At 38.6% G+C, this 27,248-nt stretch overlaps 1 protein-coding gene across 2 annotated transcripts in view; it reads right to left on the reverse strand.

Moving 5' to 3' along the window:
- The window catches only part of LOC126234366 (sialin-like), a 72,312-nt gene that overhangs the window by 6,598 nt on the left and 38,466 nt on the right, over window positions 1-27,248 (reverse strand). For both annotated transcript variants that reach the window (XM_049943054.1, XM_049943053.1), the window contains 4 exons: window positions 21,556-21,702; window positions 17,960-18,092; window positions 17,056-17,211; window positions 7,379-7,464 (listed from right to left, as the gene is read on the reverse strand). In XM_049943054.1, coding sequence (XP_049799011.1) covers window positions 7,379-7,464; window positions 17,056-17,211; window positions 17,960-18,092; window positions 21,556-21,702 — 522 coding nt within the window. The remainder of the gene's footprint in view (window positions 1-7,378; window positions 7,465-17,055; window positions 17,212-17,959; window positions 18,093-21,555; window positions 21,703-27,248) is intronic.

Consider the following 27,248-nt stretch of genomic DNA (forward strand, 5'->3'; position numbering starts at 1 on the left):
GATACCAGATATTCTGTCTGTTTCAGGTTCTAACCGTTGGTCAGCGTAAGAGCAGTGGCCACAATGGGCTCTAACTAAAGCATGAATCATCTAAGCCCTGAAAGTAACAGAGATTATTCTCAAACTAATGCGGCGCGCAGCAATGTATGAGTCGGTAGCGCTTTATTAGATTAGATTAGATAAGTACTTGTTCCATAGATCATGAATATGACACTTCGTAATGATGTGGAACGTGTCAGATTAATAAAAGGTGTCTATACAAGATACTACATTACACAAAATATTACATGACACTGAATATTTTTAATTTTTTTTGTGGGGTTTGGGGAAATTACCCACTTACTATATACAAAAATTCATCTAATGAGTAGAAGGAGTTGCTATTAAGAATTCCTTTTAATTTCGTTTTAAATGCTATATGGCTGTCTGGCAGACTTTTGATGCTATTAGGTAAGTGACCAAAGACTTTTGTGGCAGCATAATTTACCCCCTTCTGAGCCAAAGTTAGATTTAACCTTGAGTAATGAAGATCATCCCTTCTCGTAGTGTTGTAACCATGTACACTGCTATTACTTTTGAATCGTTCGGATTGTTAATAACAAATTTCATAAGTGAATATATATATCGTGAGGCTACAGGAAGACCTCTAGCTCTTTAAATAAGTGTCTGCAGGATGACCTTGGATGAGCTCCAGCAAGTATTCCTATTACACGCTTTTGTGCAAAGAACACTCTTTTACTCAATGAGTTACCCCAGAATATGATACCATACGAAAGCAGAGAATGAAAATAGGCATGATAAGCTAATTTACTCAGATGTATATCGTCAAAATTTTCGATGACCCTAATAGCATAAGTAGCTGAACTCAAACGTTTCAGCAGATCCTCAGTGTGTTTTTTCCAGTTCAACCCCTCATCAATGCATACACCTAGAAACTTAGAATATTCTACCTTAGCTACTGATCGGAGTCTATATTTATTAATGGTGTCATTCCATTTACTGTGCCGGCCGGGGTGGCCGAGCGGTTCTAGGCGCTACAGTCTGGAAGCGCGCGACCGCTATGGTCGCAGGTTCGAATCCTGGCTCGGGCATGGATGTGTGTGATGTCCTTAGGTTAGTTAGGTTTAAGTAGTTCTAAGTTCTAGGGGACTGATGACCTCGGAAGTTAAGTCCCATAGTGCTCAGAGCCATTTGAACCATTTGAACCATTTACTGTGTGGAACTGTATATACTGTGTTTTGTCAAAGTTTAATGAGAGCCCATTTGCAGAGAACCACTTAATTATTTTCTGAAAAACATCTTTTACAATTTCATCAGTTAATTCTTGTCTGTTGGGTGTGATAGCTACACTTGTATCATCGGCAAAAAGTACCAGCTTTGCATCTCCGTGAATATAGGATGGCAAGTCATTAATATATATTAAGAACAGCAGAGTGCCCAAGACCGAACCTTGCGGCACTCCATTCTTGATTGTTCCCCAGTTTGAGAAATCACCAGTTTTTGCATATTATGTGAACTGCTTATTTCAGCTTTCTGTACTCTTCCAGTTAGGTATGATTCAAACCATTGGAGCACTGTCCCATTCATATCACAGTACTTGAGCTTATCTAGAAGTTTTCCATGATTTACACAATCAAAAGCCTTTGATAGATCACAAAAAATCCCAACAGGTGACTTCTGGTTACTCAGAGCATTTAATATTTCATTAGTGAAAGTATATATAGCGTTTTCCGTTGAAAAACCCATCTGGAAACCTGACATTTTGTTAACACTTTATTTTTACAAAGGTTTACAGCTACTCTACAATACATTATATTTCAAAAATTTTGGGTAAGGCAGTCAGAAGAGAGATTGCGCGGTAGTTGTTGAGATCAGAAGTATACCCTTTTCTGTGCAGTGGTTGAACAATGGCATATTTCAGTCTATCTGGTAACATACCCTGCTTCAGAGAGCTATTACATATGTGGCTAAGAATCCCACTTACTTCTTGGGAACAAGCTTTTATTATCCTGCTGGAAATGCCATCAATTCCATGTGAGAGAGTTTATTATCTTCCTAATTTCAGCAGGAGAGGTGGGTGGAATTTCAATTGTATCAAATGGTGTGGGTAAGGCCTCTTCCATTAACTGCCTTGCTTCTTCTAACGAACATTTAGATCATATTTTCTCTACATTTAAAAAATGATTATTCTAAATGTTTTCGACTTCTGGCATGTTGTTTGTTAAGTTTACATTCACTTTGATGGTGATGCCATCATCCTGTACTCGTGGTTGCCCTGTCTCCCTTGTAATAATATTCCAAATTGTTTTGGTTTTGTTATCAGAGGTATTAATCTCAGCCATGATGCACATGCTTCTGGACTTTTTAATAACCTTTCTTAATGTAGCAGAGTAGTTTTTATAATATTTGGCTGTTTCTGGGCCGTTACTCTTTCTAGTTGTTAGATACAGTTCCCTTTTGTGGTTACAAGATATTTTTACTCCTTTAGAAAGCCAAGATTTTTGCATGGTTTCTTACAGTTAGATTTAACTACTTTCTTGGGGAAACAGTTCTTATGGAGACGACTACTTGGTCCTTAAACCATGTTTCCACCTTTCATATTGATACTACTAACCACGATTACAATAGGACTGCGAACAAGTTGCATAGCAAGATGACACTTTTATTACTGTTATCTTTGTGACATTAAATTTCGACTACAAAATTATGCTGAACTGCTAAGCAATTCTGTCCCGTATGATTTTTTTTTCAGTGGGGAAACGGGTGGGTAAAAATGATCACCATGGTGCGGACTCAGTACATTAAGGAAATGAATTCTCAGATTGGATGGGATGTTGGCAATGCCTTGTCGCTAACAGATTCCATTGTTGCCTAAACTCCTCTCTAACCCCACTTATATTTTTTCCTACCATTTCAGCTTGCAGACTGAAGCAGCTCTGCAGGGCAGTCTCTGAAGTCTTCCATAATCCTTCTGTTGTCTCCTACACAGATTTGATACAAACCCCATGGATATGTAACTGTCCTCTATGAATCCCCACTGCTATCTACCTTTCGGCCAACGAAAGACACCGCTTCTCGCCTGCACTCCTTGCAATCTTATCTGACTAGTCCATTGTCACGATCTATGTGTATCCCTATCAGAACAGGGGAAAGGGCGTTGGAATACTTCTGGCGTCCTTGTTAAACTACGGATACCAAATCCTTCTACAATTTTCTTTCAAGAGCTAAGAAGAGGTGACGAAACTTCCCGCCTAAAAATTCGGGGACAAAGCTGGTTTCTCCACCTCCGTACGCCTCACATGTAACGTAGGCCACATAGGAATGTGTCGGAGTTCCTTCTGACCAGATTTTTAGTATGTCCATCCCGATATTATCTCACGAAATGTAACGTATGTTCATTGCCCTTCTCCAAGAAGGCAGAGTAGAAATTCCTCACAACACAAGGCTAAACGTATATTTTCATGCAAGGCAGTGAAGGAGTAGAGAGCAGAATTGGTTGATCAAAAATGGCACTTAAAAATAAAATAAAACACACGTTCAATAGAGACTTCCTCTGGGCATCGGTACTAATCAATTCTTCTTCTTAAGTTGCCAATCCTAAGATTGATTTGCAGCAGCTCTCCATTCAGTGCGATTGTCGGCCAGCCTCTTCAATTCCGTGAAACTTCCGCATCCTAGGTCCTGCATTATCTGGCTTATGTACTTTCTTCTAGGTCTGCCTCTTGCCCTTTTGCCCTCCACAAGGCCTTCCATTATAGTGTGGAGAAGACTTTCATGTCTCAGAATGTGTCCCATCCATATACCTCTCCTCTTCTTGACCGTCTTCCAGAGAACTGGAACTTCCTCCGCTCTCTGCAGGACTTCTTCATTTGTCATCCTGGCCGTCCATGGAATTTTTAACATCCTTCGCAGACACCACATTTCGAATCCTTCAATCCTTCTTCTTTCGTCCTCTCCAAGTGTCCAGGTTTCGCTGCCGTAGAGAAGCACACTCCCAACAAAGGTCTTTATTAACCGCTTCCTTAACGCCAGACTTATCATATTTGATGTGAGGAGTCCTTTCCTTTTATAAAATGCAGTCTTTGCCTGATTTATTCTACTTATTACATCTTTCCTACTACGACCATCTGATGTTATTCTGCTTCCCAAGTAGACAAAGTCTTGTATTTCTTTCAGCTTCTCTCCATTCAGCCTTATATTCGTAATTGCTTGATTATTTTGTTTGCTTGCAACTAAGATTTTTGTTTTTGACTTATTAATTTTCATGTTGTACCGTGTAGCAAGAGTGTTTTCCATTTCCTCCAACACTACTTGTAATTCTTCCTCATTTTCCGCTAGGACAGCAATGTCATCCGCAAAACGCAGCATATCAACTATTTTTCCCTGGATCCTGATTCCATTAGCTTGTCCTAACTTTTCTCTGACCTCGTCCATTGCTTTCTGTATGTACATATTAAAGAGGACAGGGGAGAGTGCACATCCCTGTCTGACACCCTGTTTAATTTTTGCTTGTTGTTGATGTTCCCCACATCTCACTATTGCCACCTCTTCTTTGTATAAGTTCCATATCGTTCACCTGTCCTTGTACTTAGCTCCAGTTTCCCTCAATATCTGGAATAGTTTTTTCCATTCAACCTTATCAAAGGCCTTTTCGAGGTCAACAAATGCTATGTAGGTGTCCTTTCCTTTTTCCATTCTTTTTTCTATTATGAGCCTTAGGGCCATAATGGCTTCTCGCGTACCTCTCCCTCTTCTAAAGCCAAACTGGTCTTCTGTGAGCATGCATTCCACATTCCCTTCAATTCTTCTGAGGAGGATGGTCGTCAAAATTTTTGATGCATGTGATGTTAGGCTGAGGGTTCTGTATTGTGCACACGATTTTGCTGGCATTTTCTTTGGTAATGGAACAATAATACACTTTTTGAAGTCCTCAGGCAGCTCTCCAGTATCATATATTTGGCAGATTAATTTATACAATTTATCTTTTATTTCTGTTCCAGCTGCTTTGATGATTTCTGCAGGCAATGAGTCAATTCCTGGTGCTTTTCCGTGCTTAAGTGCCTGTATTGCCTGATCAAATTCAGACCTTAGTATGCTGTCTCCTAGTTCATCTTTATCTACTTCGTCCTCACTTTCAATCATGTCATCTTGTACGTTGCCTCCATATAATTTCTCTAGGTATTCCTTCCACGCAAGTGCTATATCTTCATGATTATACACCATCTTATTATCCTCTCTTATTAGGGCATTACATCTAATCCTTTGTCCTCCTGAGAAGAAGCGTTTCACTGTTTTGTATGCTAATTCAAGGTTCCCTTTCTTCAGAAGGTCTTCAACTTCTTTGCATCTGTCTTCAAGGAATCTTTCTTTTACTTGCTTCAACTTCCTGTTGATTTTGTTCCTAAGCACTCGGTATGCCGTTTTCCCTTCTTCCGTTTCATTATTTTTGAGCTTCCTTCTTTCCTCAAACATAAGTATTATTTCATCAGTTATCCACTCCTTCCTCTTTTCAGGTTTTTGTTTTCCAATTATCTCTTCAGCTGCTTTTATTAGGCCATCTCTCATATTTTCCCAATGTTGTTCTACATTCTCTATAGGATGCTGTTGAATTAGATCCTTAGCCCTTTCTTGGAACTCCTTCTGCGTCTCACGGTTTCCAAGCTTCCCTATATCCAGTTTTCCATTTCCTATTTTCTTCCTTATGCATTTGAACTTGAGTCGGCATTCCGCAACAACCATGTTGTGATCACTCACAATATCTGGGCTTGCGTATGCTCTAGAGTCTTTTAGTTGATTTCTAAATCTATTTTTGACTAGAATGTAATCAATTTGGTATCGTTCTCTATCCCCTGGTGACTTCCAGGTGTATCTTCTACGAGGGTGATGTTGAAACCACGTGTTCGATATTATCAGTTGATTCCTGTTACAAAATTCTATAAGTCGGTCTCCTCTATCATTCCTCTTACCAAGGCCGTAGCGTCCAACAGCTGGCTGTACCTCTTTATCTCCTACTATTGCGTTCCAGTCTCCCATGATTATTAAATTTGTTTCTCCTTTGATTCCTCTCAAGGCTCCATTTAACTCTTCATATACAGCTTCAACTTCCTCATCCTCCTGGTTTGTGGTAGGCATATAGACCTGCATCACAACCGTCTCTGTAGGTTTGGTATCCAGACTGACAAGTATTATCCTTCCTCCATATTGTATATATCCCTTCACTCTCTGCCCCAATTTTCGACTCAAAACTACTCCAACCCCACCTGCTCCAGGTCTATCTTCTATCGTTCCTGTGTGAATTATCCTGTACTCATCACTCCAGAAATCTCCGCAGTTAGGCCATCTCATTTCAGACACTCCTAGTATATCCAACTTCATTTTCTTCATTTCTTGCTTAAGGTTTTCGAGCTTCCCCATCTGCAGTAAGGTGCGGACGTTCCACGTTCCAATTCTACTATAGCTCTTTTTATTTCCTTTCTTCCTATGAACTGTTGAAACGAGATCTCTGGTAGTCCCCTCCCGGAGATCCAAATGAGGGGCTATTACTCCGGATTGCATTTTTACTAGAGCTTGTTTCATATTCATATTATGGCTGCTGATACTTGAGAAATCTAATTAGATCTTTAATGAAGTGGTTTCTCCTTGCCTTCTTCATTCTATGCCGTTGGCCATCATGTGGCTCTTCCGCCTTTAGGGACAGTTTCCCATCCCAAGGACAAGAGAGTGCCCTGCCTCTACCTGCTCATCCGCCCTCCTAGGAGGCCGTTTCGCTTGGTAGAGGGTGTCTCCTTATTCCGGGAGATACTCGGTCGCCATATCCTCGTTAGTGGTAACAGGGTGTACCGTGCAGCAATCCTTGGCTGCAACTCGTGAAGGTGAGGTTGGCATTTGTATGGAGAGGCTGTTTGAGACGCATCACATACCTTACACACTAATCAATTGAATTACAAAAAGGCGTAAAACTGATACGTTATCTAAAGATGTTAATGAGTTCTACAATTAATGAAAGAGCTGTGTGTGTGTGTGTGTGTGTGTGTGTGTGTGTGTGTGTGTGTGTGTGTTTGTGTGTGTGTGTACAAGTGTGGGTTGGTTTTCTTAATTCTGAACACTAATATATATTAAACTGTATTCTCGAAACACAATGACTGGTTTCTCAGAAATGAACATCGAACACTGATACTATCTTAATTCATTTACACTGTACAGTTAAAGAAGCGAGTTACAATTTGCATTATACATATTTTCCCCTTAGCTGTGAAATTGTCAAACACATTACGATGTAGACACACGTTTACTAAACAGCGAAATCTAAGTTTCAAAAACATCATTAAATGTCAGGTACCTGGAGTTATCAAATGTTAGCCAGAATTGTATAACTCACATTTTTGTATGTCAATGCACCAACAACTGCAGCGGACAAAAATCCTGGAGTCACACAGATCATGTTACCAATGCCCATGAGAACACCTATTGGAAGAAAAACAAATCAAAATTTCAGAAGGAGACACCGACGTGAAATTACATGAATGAAACTTTGCAGAACAAGTTCTCAGATATACTGTCAAAATTCAGAAAAAAATTTTTGGGGAATGCATTTTATACGCTTTCTGACACACTAAAACAGTTCCAGCTCATTAACTTATATATATATTTGCATCTTCTGAGGATCTACATAGTTTAATCAATCTAACTATATTAAATACTTTAAAAGTATCTGACAATGTGAAATCAGATACACTTTACAACTTAAAAAAGTAATTGTTTGTATTATCTATGATTTAAAATATTGCAAAAATAGGTGTGTGTCTGGTGGTATTTTCCCAAAATTTTCTTGGAGTGGCGTACCACAGCAATAAATTTCTGGAAACACATCGTAAAGTTTCTACCTCACTCGTGACTTTCACGTGTTTACTGAAATCCGTACAATGGATTAATTTCGATCTTACTGGCGAATTTCAAGTGCTGTTTACGAAAAAACTGAACAATGATGCAGCAAGTTTATGTTTTGCTTACAGAAATGGAAAAAAAACATTTAAACAAAATATAGTCTCAAAATTTGTACGTGTGCCAATATGCCTTAGTATTATCCGATATTGAAAAGTGGTCATGGTGCTAGATTATAAACTGACAATTGTTTTATTGTACATCGTGTCGCTTTTAAGTCGTATCATTTTGCTGCTTCAGCAAACAACTTTTGTCAACCATTTTATAAGTCTTTCTTCATTTTTATTGTTTGTTACGTTAGATTATCTGTTTACGAGTCATATATGACAGAGTACCTCTTGAGCCTTTAAACTCAAACTATCTCCAGTAGTAAAATAATGCTTTCTAGCTATGGTAAACTTTATTTGTCGTATGTGTGTATACAATCACTTGCTCTTTTTCAGTCTTATCCTTACGCATCCACTGGCAGAGTTACATTTTTTAATTATTTTACGTCCAAAAGCAATAAAGGATCCTTTCTCCTTTCCTTGATCTCATCTCACTGCAGATACATTTACTGCGTTGGCCCACAGTTCCCATTGGACGTTTTGTACAGTTTTCGAGCCTCCAGGATGCCTACATGTATGTGGATATACACTCCTGGAAATTGAAATAAGAACACCGTGAATTCATTGTCCCAGGAAGGGGAAACTTTATTGACACATTCCTGGGGTCAGATACATCACATGATCACACTGACAGAACCACAGGCACATAGACACAGGCAACAGAGCATGCACAATGTCGGCACTAGTACAGTGTATATCCACCTTTCGCAGCAATGCAGGCTGCTATTCTCCCATGGAGAAGATCGTAGAGATGCTGGATGTAGTCCTGTGGAACGGCTTGCCATGCCATTTCCACCTGGTGCCTCAGTTGGACCAGCGTTCGTGCTGGACGTACAGACCGCGTGAGACGACGCTTCATCCAGTCCCAAACATGCTCAATGGGGGACAGATCCGGAGATCTTGCTGGCCAGGGTAGTTGACTTACACCTTCTAGAGCACGTTGGGTGGCACGGGATACATGCGGACGTGCATTGTCCTGTTGGAACAGCAAGGAATGGAATGGTAGAACGATGGGTTCGATGACGGTTTGGATGTACCGTGCACTATTCAGTGTCCCCTCGACGATCACCAGTGGTGTACGGCCAGTGTAGGAGATCGCTCCCCACACCATGAGGCTGGGTGTTGGCCCTGTGTGCCTCGGTCGTATGCAGTCCTGATTGTGGCGCTCACCTGCACGGCGCCAAACACGCATACGACCATCATTCGCACCAAGGCAGAAGCGACTCTCATCGCTGAAGACGACACGTCTCCATTCGTCCCTCCATTCACGCCTGTCGCGACACCACTGGAGGCGGGCTGCACGATGTTGGGGCGTGAGCGGAAGACGGCCTAACGGTGTGCGGGACCGTAGCCCAGCTTCATGGATACGGTTGCGAATGGTCCTCGCCGATACCCCAGGAGCAACAGTGTCCCTAATTTGCTGGGAAGTGGCGGTGCGGTCCCCTACGGCACTGCGTAGGATCCTACGGTCTTGGCGTGCATCCGTGCGTCGCTGCGGTCCGGTCCCAGGTCGACGGGCACGTGCACCTTCCGCCGACCACTGGCGACAACATCGATGTACTGTGGAGACCTCACGCCCCACGTGTTGAGCAATTCGGCGGTACGTGCACCCGGCCTCCCGCATGCCCACTATACGCCCTCGCTCATAGTCCGTCAACTGCACATACGGTTCACGTCCACGCTGTCGCGGCATGCTACCAGTGTTAAAGACTGCGATGGAGCTCCGTATGCCACGGCAAACTGGCTGACACTGACGGCGGCGGTGCACAAATGCTGCGCAGCTAGCGCCATTCGACGGCCAACACCGCGGTTCCTGGTGTGTCCGCTGTGCCGTGCGTGTGATCATTGCTTGTACAGCCCTCTCGCAGTGTCCGGAGCAAGTATGGTGGGTCTGACACACCGGTGTCAATGTGTTCTTTTTTCCATTTCCAGGAGTGTATCACCTAGATACTGACACATTTATCGATCGATCAACATAATACGGAAAACTAATGTTCCTTTGATGTGTCTGTTCCCCCCCATGAAAAGATCTGGAAGTTGCTTTTTAAAAATGAAAGCAAGTACACGCAATGACTTACACAAGCTAACAATAGGGTCGAGGATGCCTAATACTGTTCTTATTAAAATTCCTGTTTTTAAATTTTACGCTTCCACGTCATGTGCTTTTTTTTTAACTGCTGTGTCTACCCTTAAATAATTAAATAATATTGCGAAATTTTGATGCCCGTAACTACATGTTTTGACAGAGTTCTTCGTTAAAATATTTTTTGTGTGTCAATACACCAAGCATAAACTTGCTGTTCCTAAAATTGTCCCATACTGAGAATTGAAATAAACTGAATACGATGTAAGCATATTGTCATATCGCTGGCTTAGTTGTGGAGTATCTTTGCGGGCAGCCGCGTCTGTCGAGTCGAGCGCGGGACACGGAACTGTTGTGTTGTGTAGTGTGTAGCTCTGCATGTGAGAGGCATTGTTAGCATGGAAACTGAAGTGTTGCTACAAGTGCTATTACGGTAAAGTGATAAAATAAGTAAATAATCCAGAGGAAAGTGCGTCAGGAAGTAATTTAAAAATGAGCAGTTTTGCTGATAACGTCTTTGTGCATCCTCTCGTTGCGTGTCGGACCGTACAGTATCAGTCATCCGCGCCGTGTTCGGTCTCCCAGAATGAACTGATGTGAATCAGTAGAAATTAGTTACCATAAAAGAGTGCAATCAAGTGCCAGTGATTCGTAGGGAGCGTGAGAACGTGCGTTCGGTCATCGCGTTTCCACATTATCAACAATCAGCCGCGCCGCGACGGTTACGCGCACGCTCGTACAAGTGAGAACTGAGAACTGAAACACAAACTTTACGAACAGTGTGAAAATGTCATTACTAGTGTCAAGGAGGACTGGTACCAAATATCTGTGTATGCGTGACGAGCGTAAGAACCTTCGTGCGATCATCGCGTTCCGAATCATCAACAATCACCCGCGTCGTGTCGGTTACACGTACGCTTGTCTGAATGATATTGTGGACTGTTAATCATCCATTAATTGGGATAACACTTCTGAATTAGAATGTAATCGTCTCAGAATATAGTTGTTCGTACCAGACGTCTAACAGTGTTGTCTTTTAACGTTGAGTGACTCCCATAAACCCGCTTGCATAATTCGATAAATAATTTCAGGTAAGCCAGCAGCAGTGTGGAGCAGAACAATACGACTGCCGCGGGATTATCAGGTACGCACTGTCGAAACGACAACCAGTTTAAAGGTACTCCACCCATTTGTACGCTCGGGTGTGTTACAATGAGTAAGCAATAGCTCAGGAGGAAACTTAACAATGACTTTCAGTAAACTGTCTAGAGGATTTCTGTTTTATATGAAAGCAGATAAAGACTCTCCATCAAGATTGAGATCATTTTCCTAAGTTCCAGCTTCTTCTGAAATGTTGGATGGCAGCATTTACATTCAGTCGTATTCATTTCGAAAATCTGGGAGTAATTAATGAAGCACAATATGGTTTTCAGAACAATGAATATTTTGGATGCTATAGACTATGTAACAACATACGTATTTAAAGTTTCCTGCCTTTGCTCAGGTCAAATTATGATAAAAGCAAAGTTTTTGATTGTGTAAATGAAATGATACATCTACACAAGGTGGACTTTTATTGTATTAGAGACTACAGCCTACATGTTTTAAAACTGTATCTAGAGAACTATTGATAGGATCCAGTACAGTATTATATGCAGCTGATAATCTTCCTTCACAGTAGTAACAAACTTAATAGTCTGGAAAACTGTCTCGATGATAGAACTGTCAATGCATCTTGTAAGCATAAAGCGAATGGATTTTTGCTTTTTAAAATAAAACTACAAATGGTCCTTAGTTTAAAAACTGCTGATCATTTGGTGGACAAGTTAATGTGGGAACGACCTTTATTACTGGTATGTTACTGTATTATTATTAATACATCTAATGACATATACGTGAAAAGCGTTCAAGATATGACTATTTTTAATTTTCTTCATAGCCTTCTACAGTATGGTACTCTAGTATCTTGTGGGGCAAAACTAGTTATGATGATGATATCCTGTCGCTACAGAAGAGGAGAACAGGTTAATTCTTCGGTCTTCCTATAAAACATATTGCAAACTTCTGTTCACAACATATAAGGGCACAAATACAATAAACTCAAATTGTACAAAGTTTTAATTAATGCAAAGAAGAGGTTTCCAGGATTAAAGCACTGAGAATACATCTTTAGTTACAGCTCAAGAAATGAATGAATTTATAGACTCAGGAGATCCTTTTAGAACTATGAATTTACTGGGCACAAACTATTTTATAAACTGCAAATTGTTGTATGGGATCTTCCAGAACATCAGATTAAACTGATAATCTATGGATAGTCAGTTGTCTACCCATTCCATGAGATGAATGAATACATTAACTGTAATATATTATTGCACTTTCAGCACTAATAAAATGTATTCCTGTGTAAAATCATTTTGTTAATTTATGATCAGTTTGAAATTGTCTATTGTTGTAATGCTCTAACACAAATAATAATAATGTTGAGCTATTCAGACACAATTCATAGTTTGCTTCACAGATACGGTCTACTGTTATCCCTATCCTATTCCTCAGGCTCTACAAAAGCTCTTCTGCAAACTATGCTGGAGTAGCACAAATAAGGCGAAAGACAAGGTTGAAAAGAACTTACTCATAATTTCAATAGCGTAAATTCCATTATTCAGCCGAAGATTATATCTGGATATTCTCTCTACACTCTTTTTAATAGGTTCTGTTATCATTTCCCTTGAAAATCAAAAATGGAAAATAAGTATCACATTCAATGTATTTTTATAACTTTACATCTCTAGTACCCACATTTTAACAAGGTAAGTATACTAATAACGGCCCCACAAAACGCATGTTTATTTACAATGGTCAGAAATCTACAATTTGGAAACAAAAATCCAGTTTTGCACTTGTACATCGATGTTCTCAACTTCAGTCCCACACTAAACCAATTTTAATTTTGAGTGTGATCTTTTTCTTCACGCCTATTCATAAAAAAACCACCATTTGACAATGATATGCGATGAAGCTCATATTTCAGTCAAGTACGAAACGCTAATTCTGCTTACAGATGCATCGGAACATTAATCTTAGAAATAGAAATAATCAGAAGTCATCTAGGTTATATTTTGAAATATAGCCTATAAGGTATCTGTACAAAACACTATGAACTGCCTTATATCTGTTGAAATCCAGCTTTTCTTGCACTTATATATCATAATCACAGAGTACTTCCACAAATCTAAACTTTTTTGCCCTGTGTCATTCATCCCTATAATCAGCGATACTTTAACATCAGATTATTATCTCCTCAAAGTTATTTAGATAATTTACTGAAAACTTTAGGTTAAGAAAACATGAGGAAGTAAATACTTTCTGATACTTTGGCTACAGTGTAAATGTGGGTGTTCTCTGTTAAGCAGGTAGTGAAAGAGCACCTGCAGATTTTACTCTGAATAACACAAAAAAAACATTTAGCTGGAGGAAAAATGCTAGCTTATTTTTCATAATTATCCTCAATATTATGTAATGAAATATTTCTCTGAATAATTCATGGGAAGCCAATAAGTTGTTGGTGAATAGTAACAAAATTGTGTGCAGCAGCTAACTGAACCGCTTTTTAGCTTAATCTGGTCACCTGTTAGTGGACATTACTACCACACATCTACACCCCTCGTCTTTATGGCAGCCTGAAATCTGTGGAGCCACTTTCAATGAGGTGTGTGCATATCTGTGGAGGAATGACAGCCATTCTTTCTCAAGAGCCAAAACCAGAGAAGGTAGTGATGTTGCACACCAGGATCTGAAACGAATTCGACGTTCTAAGTCATTCTGAATATGTTCCGTTGGGTTTAGGTAGGGACTGTGGGCAGACCAGTCCGTTTCGGTAATTTATTATCCACAAACCATCGCCTCGCGGATGAAGCTTTGAGAAGGTGCACTGTCATGCTGATTCAGTCATCGTCTACAGACTGCTCCTCTAGTGTATGCAGTGCCTAACGCTGTAAAATGTGTTGAGTTCCTTTGTATTTAACATTTTCCTAAGCGCAATAGGGAGACCACACATAAAAAAAATCCAGCCCCATAGTGTAACATCACGTCCTCCATGGTTTTCCAGGGCTTAGCCTTTTCCATCGGATTACCACAGTGTATAGTATGTCTCATCACCCCAAATTACTCGTTTGCAGGCACCCACTGCCCAGTGGCGCCGCTCTTTACATCACCTCAAGTGTCACTTAGCACTGATTACAGAAATGTGTGGCTTCCGAGGCGCTGCTCGGCGTTGTACCCCCCCCCCCCCCCCATTTTCTTAACTCCCTACGAAAGTGCTCACGTTCATAGTGATAACTGGATGGCTGGTAGCACTTTGGAACTAGCGTGATTCCCAGTCACATCACCAACAGTCGACTTCGAGAGATTTAGAAAGTTTAAATATCTCTTAAGTGTCTGTTACTCATGTGATATCCAATAACTAAACTATGTTCGAAGTCACTGAGTTCTCCCAATCGAAAAATTCTGCTGTTGCCGCTTCTCTACCCACAACACTATACTCCCAGCCTCCTTTTATGCTGGTGGGTCCTCCTCTCGCGACATCTTGTGGTCAATTACGCATTACACACAGGTGTCTGGATACTTTCGATTGGATAGTGAATATAATATTAAAATGTATCTAAGAAACCTTCTCTTGTGGTTCTGGTTTTGGTCGTTTTGCTACTACCCTTCCTCTATAGCAGTGCACCAAGATGAATAACTTCATTCCATATATAAGATAAAGATTCATTTTAGCTCCTTCAATTCTCACACTTATGACTGAGGACAAATAACTACTGGCGTTTCATAGGGTTCTATTCTGGGATAACGCCTGTTGTTCTTGCACATAAATGATCTTCCATCTTACACAGACAAAGCAGAATCAGTGCTTTTTCCTGAAGATGCAATGATGATAATAAAATGCAATGATGATAATGAAACCCACTGAAGCTGCAATGACAAAAGGGGAATAAATGAAATATTTAATGGTATTATTCATGAGTCCTTGAGATTTATATAAAAATAATTGTTGAAAACTACTGGTGGTGCATACTGATGAGAACATGAACAGGAAATCACATATTCTTACCAAAAGTTTGAATTTTACTACACTTGTGGTGTACATAATTTCGTACTTCCATTCACTGATGTCAGATAGATAAAATTCAGTGACTGTCCCACACAGGCACTAATCATGCATTAAACATAACTATCCAGTAAGGATAACGTCTGGTGTCTGTCCTTGAACTCCATGTGGATGACTGTAAACATTCAGGCAATATTTGGCAGGGCAGTTTGTAGCATGTGAAATGCCGTCACCTGGCCATGGGTATAGGTGACCAAACAGTCATGGCAAGCAGCCAGTACAATCTGCTGTGCTATAAAGATGAGCCAGCAGACTAGTTTAAAATAAGTAGACAGAAATAATATTTATTTACTTACATTAAAATTTGGTTTCTGTTAGGACCAAAGTCCTCAAAATACTTCGTACGCAAAAATATGGTCCGTTGTTGGCCGTGATGTAAACGTCATTTATTTAAATCATGTGATTAGCTAACTTCGACAATAAGTCATTTACAGACAAAAACGTGATGTTATATTCTGCATAAAGTAATTATCAGTTTCGTTTACTGTGCACATACAAAGCCAGACACGATATTACTTAATAACTTTAGGACTGAATCAATACGAAAAATTGGTCAGTGTATCGTAAGTACTGCATTTTAAGTCGCTTTCAGCGACTGATTCTGTACATTCAAAAAAATTTGATTTAACGAGGACTTACTACTTACTTGTGAATTAATGCACAGCCTTATGCATTTAGTCTGCAATTGCCACATTCTGTAAATGCTTTGCTTTTTCTATGTAAACATATTTTGCTTTGCTACTTTAAATTAGTATTCATTTAATTTATCAATTTATTACATATGAGGCTACCATTTGTATTTACTTGTTTGGTTATTATAAATAAGATCTCTGAGGAAAAGTGTAGACAACTCATTATCGGGAACATTACCACCACAAATGATCAATTTTGTATTTTTACCCTTTATTTTATTTATCTATTATTTCTTGTTTTATATCACGGTTGCCAATATTGGTAAAGGCCTTCAGGAGTAATTTAGAGTTTCAGTTTTGGTTGTAAAACAATTGTATATGACAAGTCTGTATTTATCCTGGAATATTAGGTCGCTTATTGCCCACAGAAAATCTGTTTGTGCAGTCGCAGGTGAGTTGAGTCTTATAATGCCATATTGACAATCAATTTACAGTGTGAACAAAAAAAACATACATCTACTGAATCACTTACATAGTGTTGTGTACTTCTTGTAGTTACTAGTTCTATAATGAAGAAATGTTTTGATAAAATAGAGAAGACAATTATTTTCACTGGCACAATGTCATAAAGTCATGGCCCCTGTCCACATACAACATGCATGCATCTGCAAGAAAGGTGTAATTTAACAATACTATCATGAATTGGAAAGCTTAAATATTTGTACAGAAATTTCAACACCTGGTCAACTACTAGGGAATGCCGGAAGATCGAAATTCACTATGAAAAGTAACTGCTACTGTTCAAAAAACTGAGTAGGAAGTATGTGGAAAAGAAGCACTAGCTCAACAGTTATTATAATTGTGGAAGAACATATATTTACAAAGTATCTGCCTTCCTACTGGTGTTTGGTCCTTTCCAGTTAGAGCAGGCAGAAATGAGAACATACCAGCTCAAATATACATAATACATTCTACAATTAGTGTCGATAGATTCTTTCCTCTGTTTTCACATATTAAGACTGTAAAGATTCTAATTTATGATAGGACCTATGGAAACTGATGTATAAATAAATAATACTTGTTGTAGCACCAAACTATACTGCCATTTCCAAATGCTAAACTTACCAGCAAAATTGGGACTGAGATCAATGTATGTAGCGAAAGAACCTGATGTTTCAGCTCCACTCACAGTAAGAGCTGCTGTCAGGCAAATAGTGGCCATAACTGAGTTACAGCCGGAGAAGGCCAACCCTAGCATGAATATGCCTTGTAGAATATTTGCTGCCAACAAAAACATGAGTACGCTAAGTACAATGAAAAAAACCTCACTTCTTAACATAAAATATAATAAACAATGGTATAAAATGCACATTGTTTAACAATAAATGTGGCCAGCTCTTGTATTAATCAACCACAGCTGTTACAAAATTTTAGAGAGTTAAAATAAACAAATTGCAGTTAATGTATTTTGTAGCTTAAAGTATTCATTCATTCTGAGGCATATAGTGAAAAATGTTACATTATTCTTTTCATTCTAAGAAATGAGAAGAATATGTTCATAAGATTTTGTTTGCACAAACAAATTTGATTTTGTCATTGTTTTCAAAATAATTCTAGAATTCTGTAATGTTTCTTCCTAATAAGCCTTCTCTTCATTAATATTTGTTGATTATTTATTTACATTTTATAACAATAATACTAATAAAAATAGTAATAATTATAAACGTATCATTACAGAGTTCCATCATTCACATTCTTATTACTCTGATAACTTCAAAAGTTTGTATTATGATATTGTGTGACCTCATGTAAACTGAATAAAACGATTCCACGTATCTAGAGATTCTCCTTGATTATGGTACAAACAGGGCAATTAAATAGCATAAAACAAAATTATTTAAGATTTTCTGAATGCCATTTGTGCCATCAGTTTTTTATATTATCAACAAAAATAGCCTAAAAAACGACATTTAATAAAATCAATACATTATTTGTCCTGTAAATAACATAAAAGGGTAAATTTACTTACTTATAAAACCCGCCAACTTTCGAACTGCTGTAACTGATAGCTTTCCACTCGACAACAAGTGGTCACAAACATAACCAACTATGATGGCGAAACTCGTTCTACAAACATGGGGAAGACCAGAGAAAAATCCAACCTAAGGAAATATAAAATATGCAGGTACATAGTATAAGAAAATCTGTCAAATTTCTTTCTTAAATCTTAAGGAAACTTTTACTGGTCCAACCAAAGACTCAGACACATCTGGGGAAAATAAAAGAGCTATTAACGTCTTCTGTGATGGCTGCAAATAAAACATCGAGTTTTCAGGAGGCAGTATGACAAATGTTGAACAAATTAAATTTTAGGGATACCTTCAACGATTAAAGGAATGAAATGGCAGGTAACCAAACACATAATATTGAGGAAACCGTTAAAATATGTGAACGAGTACAATGACCTAATTTCCAAAATTTGAATTTAAGTTTCTAAATTAGAAATTACGACCATTCAGTGTAATTTTCAGCTTCTTGAGCTTGTTTTTTGAAGGCGTCTTAGAAACATTTTTATGAACACAGTAGTGTCCGTAATGTTGCAGAGTAACCCCTGGCCTCTTGGCTAGCATTTTGCTAATTACTTCTTAATCACCAACACTCAAACTGTATATTATTAGTTTACATGATAATAAGGTGTTGGGGTATTTTGCATTCATATCCTCTTTAGCCTGTATAATCCATAGTCCAAAAGATGTTGAACATTTCTGCTAAGCTTCATCAATATGAATGTACAAGAACTTACTTTTAAAAATGTATTTGGTCTACAGAACTCTTAGTTACGTTAGTATAATATACTAGAAAAAGAACTGAACTCAGACAATGAAGTTTCGTGGTATCTTACAACTGGTGCATTTGATTAAACGTAGAAGCATGTGGTGTAAAACAATTTTTCAATATTCATGGCCAGTACACAGATTCAAATTAACGAAAATGTATTTCGAAAAGCGTCGCAGATGGACGAAATAATACACTTCAGTTCAATAACAGCCTGTCAGCCAAGCAAAGTCACCATCCCTGCTCTGCCCTTTACCCAGTGATATTATAACAACAGCTGTTTAAGGGAGCCTTGGTGGGGTATGGGAGAATATTGAGCTAGAGTGGGAAGTTTAAGTTTTAAATCAGTCTGTGCAGAGAACTCAGACTGGTCTGTTAAAAGAGAAGTTTCTGTGAAAGTGAGGGGATGTAACGTCTTTTAGCAAAACACATATTGAAACTTCCTGGCAGATTAAAACTGTGTGCCGGACCGAGACTCGAACTCGGGACCTTTACCTTTCGCGGGCAAGTGCTCTACCACTGAGCTACCCAAGCACGACTCACGCCCCGTCCTCACAGCTTTACTTCTGCCAGTACCTCGTCTCCTACCTTCCAAAATTAACAGAAGCTCTCCTGGTAGAGCACTTGCCCGCGAAAGGCAAAGTTTCATATCAGCGCACACTCCGCTGCAGAGTGAAAATCTCATCCTGAAAACACATATTATTAGTGGTAAAAAAAGGAGAAAAGAATAATTGAACTGGATGATTGTAATTGCGTGGACAACGATTATATAACAAAGAGAAAGCATTATGTGTCATGATTTGTTCTTGTATAGAATTATGTACGGATTTTTTTTAGAGATAATATCTGTGTCGGCGAGTACTGAAACCGCGACAGACGATACTTATTAAATATGAAACAAAGATGAGAATATGTGACAAGTATAAATAATAGTGACCGAACATTAATTTCTCTGTCGTCTTCTTGGAGTTACGTGAGTAGGTAGAGCCTGTGACGTTATATTGTACGCTTTCGTAGCACTCTTTTGTCAAGATTGAGAGACGTACGCCATTACGTACCCATTGTAAAGGTGTGTAATAATTTAATCTGTTTAAATGCTTTGAATAGAGCTACTTAGTGAAAACTTGCATTATGATTTGTAATAAGCTTACCTGGTATTTTATCCCATCCTTTTAAGACGTTTTCAGCTATTTAAATGCTATTCGTGGTGCAGAGCTGCGCTACGAACGAACGAGCCGTAGCCGCGGCGCATTCAAATTGCATTAAATGAAACCAATCATACCGCAAAGAAGCGGACAGGTAATAGTGAACTAAAATTATTTCTTTCAGCTTTCGGAATTGCGGAGCAGAGAAGCAGGTTTTATGATGTGTTTTACAGGTTGACACGGGCTGCAGATGTTATATTATTAACAGTGCAAAAAGATGATTTACCTTCATAACATAAAAGAAATCATGCTGTGCGTAGTTCTGGTTTGGCAAACATTATAGTAAAAACATCTTTTTCTATGATAATAGTCTCATGTTCTCGTGTTAGTCGTGGTACTTATTGGTGTTTTACTTTTAACAAAAATCCACTGCAAAATTTTGATTTTGAACGATCATTGCGTACTGTAACATCAGTATTGATAACGAAGTAATTTTCATTAACCTTTTCAATAACTTCAAAGTAAGGAAGACATGTTGAACTTTATGGCGAGTTACAGTAGCGAAAAAATGTTCTTTTAATAGACAGCCAGATCCCGAATAATAAGAACATAGTATATTTTGTTTTGTTGAAAATTAATGATCCAAAGAAAGTCACAGCACAGCATCCCTAAAAGGTATTTCGGGGCTCTTCTCGTAGCAACATATTTTATCTCATATATTAGTTGTTACGCGAGCAATAAAATGAAGCAAAGGGAACCAGCGAAAGGGACCAGTTTTACATCTGGTCTTTAACTGTTAAACTTGACAGAAATGTGTACTGCTCATTCACTTTATGAAATTTGCATTAACTTACATACCACAGCAATACTTGGTTGCTATGTAAAGAGACAAAATTAATTCCTCTTTTTTGTCACAATTTGTAAGCCGTTATTACTTTACTGTATCTAGTCTACACAGAACGGATACAAGTAATTATAAAATATTTTTCTTCACTGTTTGATAAATCCTGGTTAAGTTACTTTCTCATTAGTCACATCTAAATACACTTGAGAAGAAATCAGACCAATTATTGCCATTGTTGTTACTGAACTGAGGAAATACAGAAATAACCGCAATTGGTCATAAAGAGTTTTAGAATCCTATGGGAATTAAAGTATTTGGAGTACATGGAATCACTAGAAATTTTAGTGAGCAGATGAACTGTGGACCTCAAATTATTTGTGAATGGTTCAGTAACGTCCATTACGGCGTATCAGGAAATTAATGTTCCACAGACGTTTGCTTTAAGTTTCATTACGTTTTCATCAACACAGTTTTCACATGAGATCCAAATTCAGTGACTGTTTTTCAGTTAATCTTTAAGATCCCAATGCACTGCGAGAAATTTGCTAAGACCTGACAGAAATTCTTTGTAAATGCTTAACGAGATTCAAAATTAGATTTTTTGGAATGCAGTCTCTGATATTTTTGCTGTACACATGAGTATGGTTCATTTGTTTAGATCTGTTAATTCAACATTATATACAATGTGTTTTGCAACACAGAAACCAATCTACATTTATTTACAGAAGCTCTGAACTGTGTATGTACTTCTTCATAATGTGAGACCATTAAATAGAGAAGGAATAATGTTTATATTATTACCTTCTGCACACTCCATCCATGCACGTTGCGGAAATATGTAGGTGCTTGGGTTAAAATAGTGAACATTCCCCAAATACAGCCCCATGCAAGCAATAGATTCACAATCAGTGGCCAGCTCGTAAGGATTTTAAACCATGGGATAGGAAGCTGAAAAAGAAATGTGTATCAATTATATATTCAAGTGCGAGGAATAATGATCGAAATATACATTAGTCTTTACTTGCAATAAAATGGAGTCATTCTGAGCTGAAAACTATTACTGTATGTTACATATCACCCAATGACAGCACTGTAGTGATGTGTGAAGTCTGAGAGAAGTTACTATAATTTACAAATCTGTTACTTTAAATGTTGATTCTGAATTTAAACTTTTCCGCCTCAGAAATACATAAAAAAGTTAACATATCCAACCAAAAATTCATGTGTCTGAATTTTGCTCATGACCTCAAAACCATGCATTTTTCAAGTAACATCTTCTTTTACTAAGTCAAACGAGAGAAACTTATCTGCAATTTTAATTCTAATTTTTTTTTTTTTTTGCCGACTACGCTTTTTGATAGGAAGACTCATGGGAAGCCATAGCTGGTGATTCATCATTTGACGATGAAGAATAATTGAAAATCTTTATCGTATCCTCTCTTATTTTCAGAATGAAAGATATTTCTTGCCTCCTTACTGAACTAACAGTTTCACTCACATATTAGCTTTCTGTACAGTGTTAACAAGTTAATGAATGGAAATGAAGAGCAAAAGAAGCTGTTGAGATAATGTATGCAATGGGATGTGTTTACAGGCGAACAACATTGTTTGTAATCTAAAGTAGATGAGCAGTATTACAGGATCTAAATATGTGTATCAAATCAGTTATCGCCTGTTTTTTGTGGAACGCTAACGAAGCAGAAGATCTTCATTCTGAAAAATGCGAGCTTTCGTGGAGAAAGGATAAATGGTGCTGAACAATTACTGCAGGTCATATCTACGAGGAGGAGGAGATTAGTGTTTAACGTCCCGTCGACAATGAAGTCTTTAGAGACTGAGCACAAGCTCGGATTATGAAAGGATGGGGAAGGAAAACGGCCGTGCCCTTCCAAAGTAACTATCCAGACATTTTCCTGAGCGGTTTAGGGAAATCACGGACAATCTAAATCAGGACGGCTGGACCTGGATTTAATCCGTCGTGCTCCCGAATGCAAATCCAGTGGCCTGACCACTGTGGTACCCCGCTTCGTCTTGTCACTTCTAGGAGCATATGCCATCGATTGTATGGAATCAACATGGTAAAATGACTAGATGTGGATATATGACAAAACGACACGTAGGAGTATTATGTTACGCATTTCCCACGACCATATGGTGAATGCAGTTGCCTTATGTGTTAGTACATCAATGCAGACAAACGTTTCTAAGAGTAATGGTGTACAACTTGAAGCCATGTAACCTGGCATGAGAACACCGGTCATACGACGATTCCAACCTATAGGGACGAAAGTGAGATGTCATGCTTTGTCAGTGACAATTAGTTCAAACCCTGTAAGAGTTACTGCCGGTAGTTATTTCATATTTCACCTGAACCAGTATGCGGTCTGAGAGTGCGAAGGGAAGTGCATGCAGTAGACGTTTCTCACAACGGCTGTGAAAGCTGCACCTCTTCAGGGGGCCAAACAGCACAGAAAGTGGACATCAGCCGATTATACACACATGTACTATTGTCCCACTAGTGATAATTTTCCTATTTTTCGAATGTTACCAGGCGCTGAGAGTACGACTGAGCCAATTGTAAACTTAAACTTAAGGTTGTAGAGCATGTAGTTTAGGCCACAGGTGATATTTTGGTTTCTTTTTTTATTTTACGGTGAATTGCACCCACATATTCAGGCTACTGTGAACACAAACTGGGATGTTTATTTCTAGAATCTCAGTGGCCAAGTACTATCCCTTCTACTATACCTTCATGATGCGTTTGCTGTGAACTCTCCTGTCTTCCACGGTGATGACAGCTATCTTTACAGTGCTGTATGCGCATGTTCATGATTCGATGAACACACAAGCACATTTTCGCGCCACGACTGGCCTCTTAAATCACCTGATATTCTGTACATAGGAAATGTTTGGGACGTTTGGAATAGTATGTGAAATATAGCAATTTGACAGATATGTAGGATCTAATCCTCAATATGGAGCTTCAGAGGAAGACGCTACACCTGAAAAAACTCGGACGCACTTTCTCGAAAAACAGAGGCTGTTATCAAACGGAGAGTTTGTGTAATATCTTAGTGTAATGTCTCTTGAGTTTTTGTATGGCATACTTACAGTGATTCACCAACTAAGGGGGTGAAATAGGTATGAAAAGTTATATGAATATTGTTCCCTATGAAAGCATTTTAAAGGTGAATATGTGAAAACTTATATATGGTTTCTACCTAAGAAATTAAAAAAAAAGACATGCTTCAGTGATTTTGAAAAATCAAACCCTAAGGGGGTGAAATAAAGGATGGAAGTTTTTATGGAAGTATTTCATGATGAAAGCATTTATGAAGCTAAATATATGAATATATGTATTTGGCTTCTCAGTCGGAAATAAAAAATATTAGTTTCAGTGTTTCTGAAGATTCAGTTCCAAAGTGGGCAAAATAGGGGATGAAATTTGTATGAAAATATTTCATTCAAGCTAAAGTCGTAAGAACTGAATTTGACTTATTGGTTAGAAGTAAATAATTGTTTTAGAAAATGAAAGTCTTATGGAAATATCACGCAAGAACTGCAACAAAAACCTTCGACTCCAGTTACGAGAATCACTTTTCGGACAGGAGTATATTCGGAAAAAAGCAAGTTTCTATGGCCTTAATTAGAAACGGCTCTTTTCATGCACTAATTTTTCAGTAGACCGAAAACATATTCATAAAATTATTTTTGTTGTAATTCCAACACAAACGTGAGTCAACCTAGATGGCATCATTGAAATTTGTAAGAAAAAAAAAGAAACAAAAAATATTATTGGGCAAATTTTCAGAACTTTTCGCAGTCGCTGTGTGGATGGACATTATGATTACTTACGTAAAATGCACTATAATTTCAAGAAAAGGATACGAGGTGCAACTAAAATTATTTAAATTAATCATACGGTCACAATCTCTAATAATCCCCTGTTCCATTCCAATTTCTTTACAATCATAAAAACATTAATTTGCAGAAAATCTTTGTACCTATATGTAACCATGTTCATGTGGAACAACCACCGCCACTGAAGCAGTAAGTTGAATAAATAAATTTATAATAATAATGTACATGAGTTGTTTATTTGATGTACATACACATATTGTACCAGTGCTTCTTAATTAACAGTTCCCCATTTTCTTGTACACAGTTTAAAGTAAATTAGTATCCGTAATTATCTATGTGAGCAGACTATCTTTGGTGTGAATGGGTGGTCAGAATATTTTACAGGTCTAGGGGTAGCGTCTTTGATCAGTAATCACAAAGTTCTCGGTGCCACGTTCAAAACGCTCCACCTCTTGAATTCTGATTACTAATTAACGTTGGCAGCCGAAGACTTCGGCATGAAAAGCCACCTTCATTCTGCCTTGTCAAAGAGGGCGGAGGAGTGCACATAGGTTTCGCGCACTCTCTTGTGCTCGGTTGGGAAACTGCCCCTGAAGGCAGACGGATCAGCAATGAGCAGTGGTATGAGGATGTAGAATGCAACGGAAACTGCTGCATTAAAGACACATAACATGTATTCACGGGACACGTGGCCTGTAAAAGAAAAGATTCCGGAGTAGTCGCCCATTCGCATCTCCGGGAGGGAACTGCCAAGGGGGAGGCGACCTTGAGAAAAAGATTAAATTACCAACGAAAGGATAACGTTTTACGAGTCGGTGCGTGGAATGTGAAAGCTTGAATGTAGTAGGGAAGCTAGAAAATATGAAAAGGGAAATGCAAGGGCTCAATCTAGATATAGTAGGGGTCAGTGAAGTGAAATGGAAAGAAGATAAGGTTTTCTGGTGAGATGAGTATAGACTAATATCAACAGCAACGGAAAATGGTAAAAATGGCATAACGCGAGTAGAATTCGTTACGAATAGGAAGGTAGGGCGCAGAGTGTGTTGCAGTGAACAGTTCAGCAATAGGGTTGCTCTTATCAGAATCGATACCAAACTGAGAACGATGATTCAGGTGTACTTGCCGATTCCGCAAGCTGACGATGAAGAGATAGAGAAAGTATATGAGGATATTGATCGGGTAATACGGCCCGTAAAGGGAGATGAAAATCTAATAGTCGTGGGGGACTGGAACGCAGTTGTAGGAGGAGTAGAGGAAAACGTTATAGGAGAATATCGGCTTGAAGAGGGAATGAGAGAGGAGAAAGACTAATTGCGTGCTGTAATAAATTCCAGCTAGTAACAGCCCATACTCTGTCCAAGAATCATAAGAGAAGGAGGTATAGTTGGAAAATGCCGGGCGATGCGGTAAGATTTCAGTTTGATTACTTCATGGTCAGACACAGATACCGAAACCATATTCTGGATTTTAAGGCGTATCCAGGAGCAGATGCAGAATCAGATCACAATGTAGTACTGATGAAGAGCCGGTTGAAGCTTAAGAGACTAGCCAGGAAGAATCAACACGCAAAGAAGTGAGATACGGAAGTACTAAGTAATGACGAGATACGCTTTATGTTCTCTAAGGCTATACATACATCAACAAAGAATAGCTCAGTAGGCAGTACAGTTGAAGAGGAATGGACATCTCTAAAAAGAGCAATCACAGAAACTGGAAAGGAAAACATAGGTACAAAGAAAGAAATTGCGAAGAAACCATAGGTAACAGAAGAAATATTTCAGTTGTTGAATGACAGAAGAAAAAAAATGTTTAGGGAAATTCAGGAATGCAGACACACAAGTCGCTGAGGAATGAAACAAACAGGAAGTGCAGGGAAGCTAAGACCAAATGATTACATGAAACATGTGAAGAAATCGAAATAGAACTGACTGTCGGAGGACTGACTCAATATATAGGAAAGTAAAAAGAACCCTCTGTGAAATTCCGTGAAATTAAAATAATGGTTGGTAGGACATGTGTTAAGACGTCAGGGAATGATTTTCCTGGTACTAGAGAGAGAGCTGTGAAGGGCAAAAAGTGTAGAGGAAGACAGAGATTGGAATACATTCAACAAGTAATTGAGGACGTAGACTGCAAATTCTACACTGAGATGAAGATGTTAGCAGAAGTAGGTTACCGTCATTGCTTGAATCTACACGTATCATAAATTAAAGTACCCCCCCCCCCCCCCCACGCTTGTCTGCCTATATAAGAACGATAATCTATGTAACTACTATGGGGATTCTGATACGGTTTTCACCGATAAACAGACTGATACACACGGAATGTTTGTGTATGTAATTTATTACCCCTTTGTCAAAACAATCTTGTGGCAATAGGCAGTGCTACCCGTACGAACTGGGCTTTGTCTCTAATTAACATATAATTTTTCTGGCACACCAGTTCTTAGTTACGTATACACACCTTCCCCATGCATCAGTATGAATGTATAAATGGAAACCGTATTGCAGTGCGTGCGGCATTTCCGGAAGGTAGCCTGAACGATCAGATAGTAGTATGGGAGATTTTAATTCAGAACTTTTATAAATTTGATTAATTACAGGTCACTGAAAGCACTCATGGGATTTATGGAA

This window comes from Schistocerca nitens, chromosome 2, assembly GCF_023898315.1.
Source record: "Schistocerca nitens isolate TAMUIC-IGC-003100 chromosome 2, iqSchNite1.1, whole genome shotgun sequence".
NCBI classification, from domain to species: Eukaryota; Metazoa; Arthropoda; class Insecta; order Orthoptera; family Acrididae; genus Schistocerca; species Schistocerca nitens.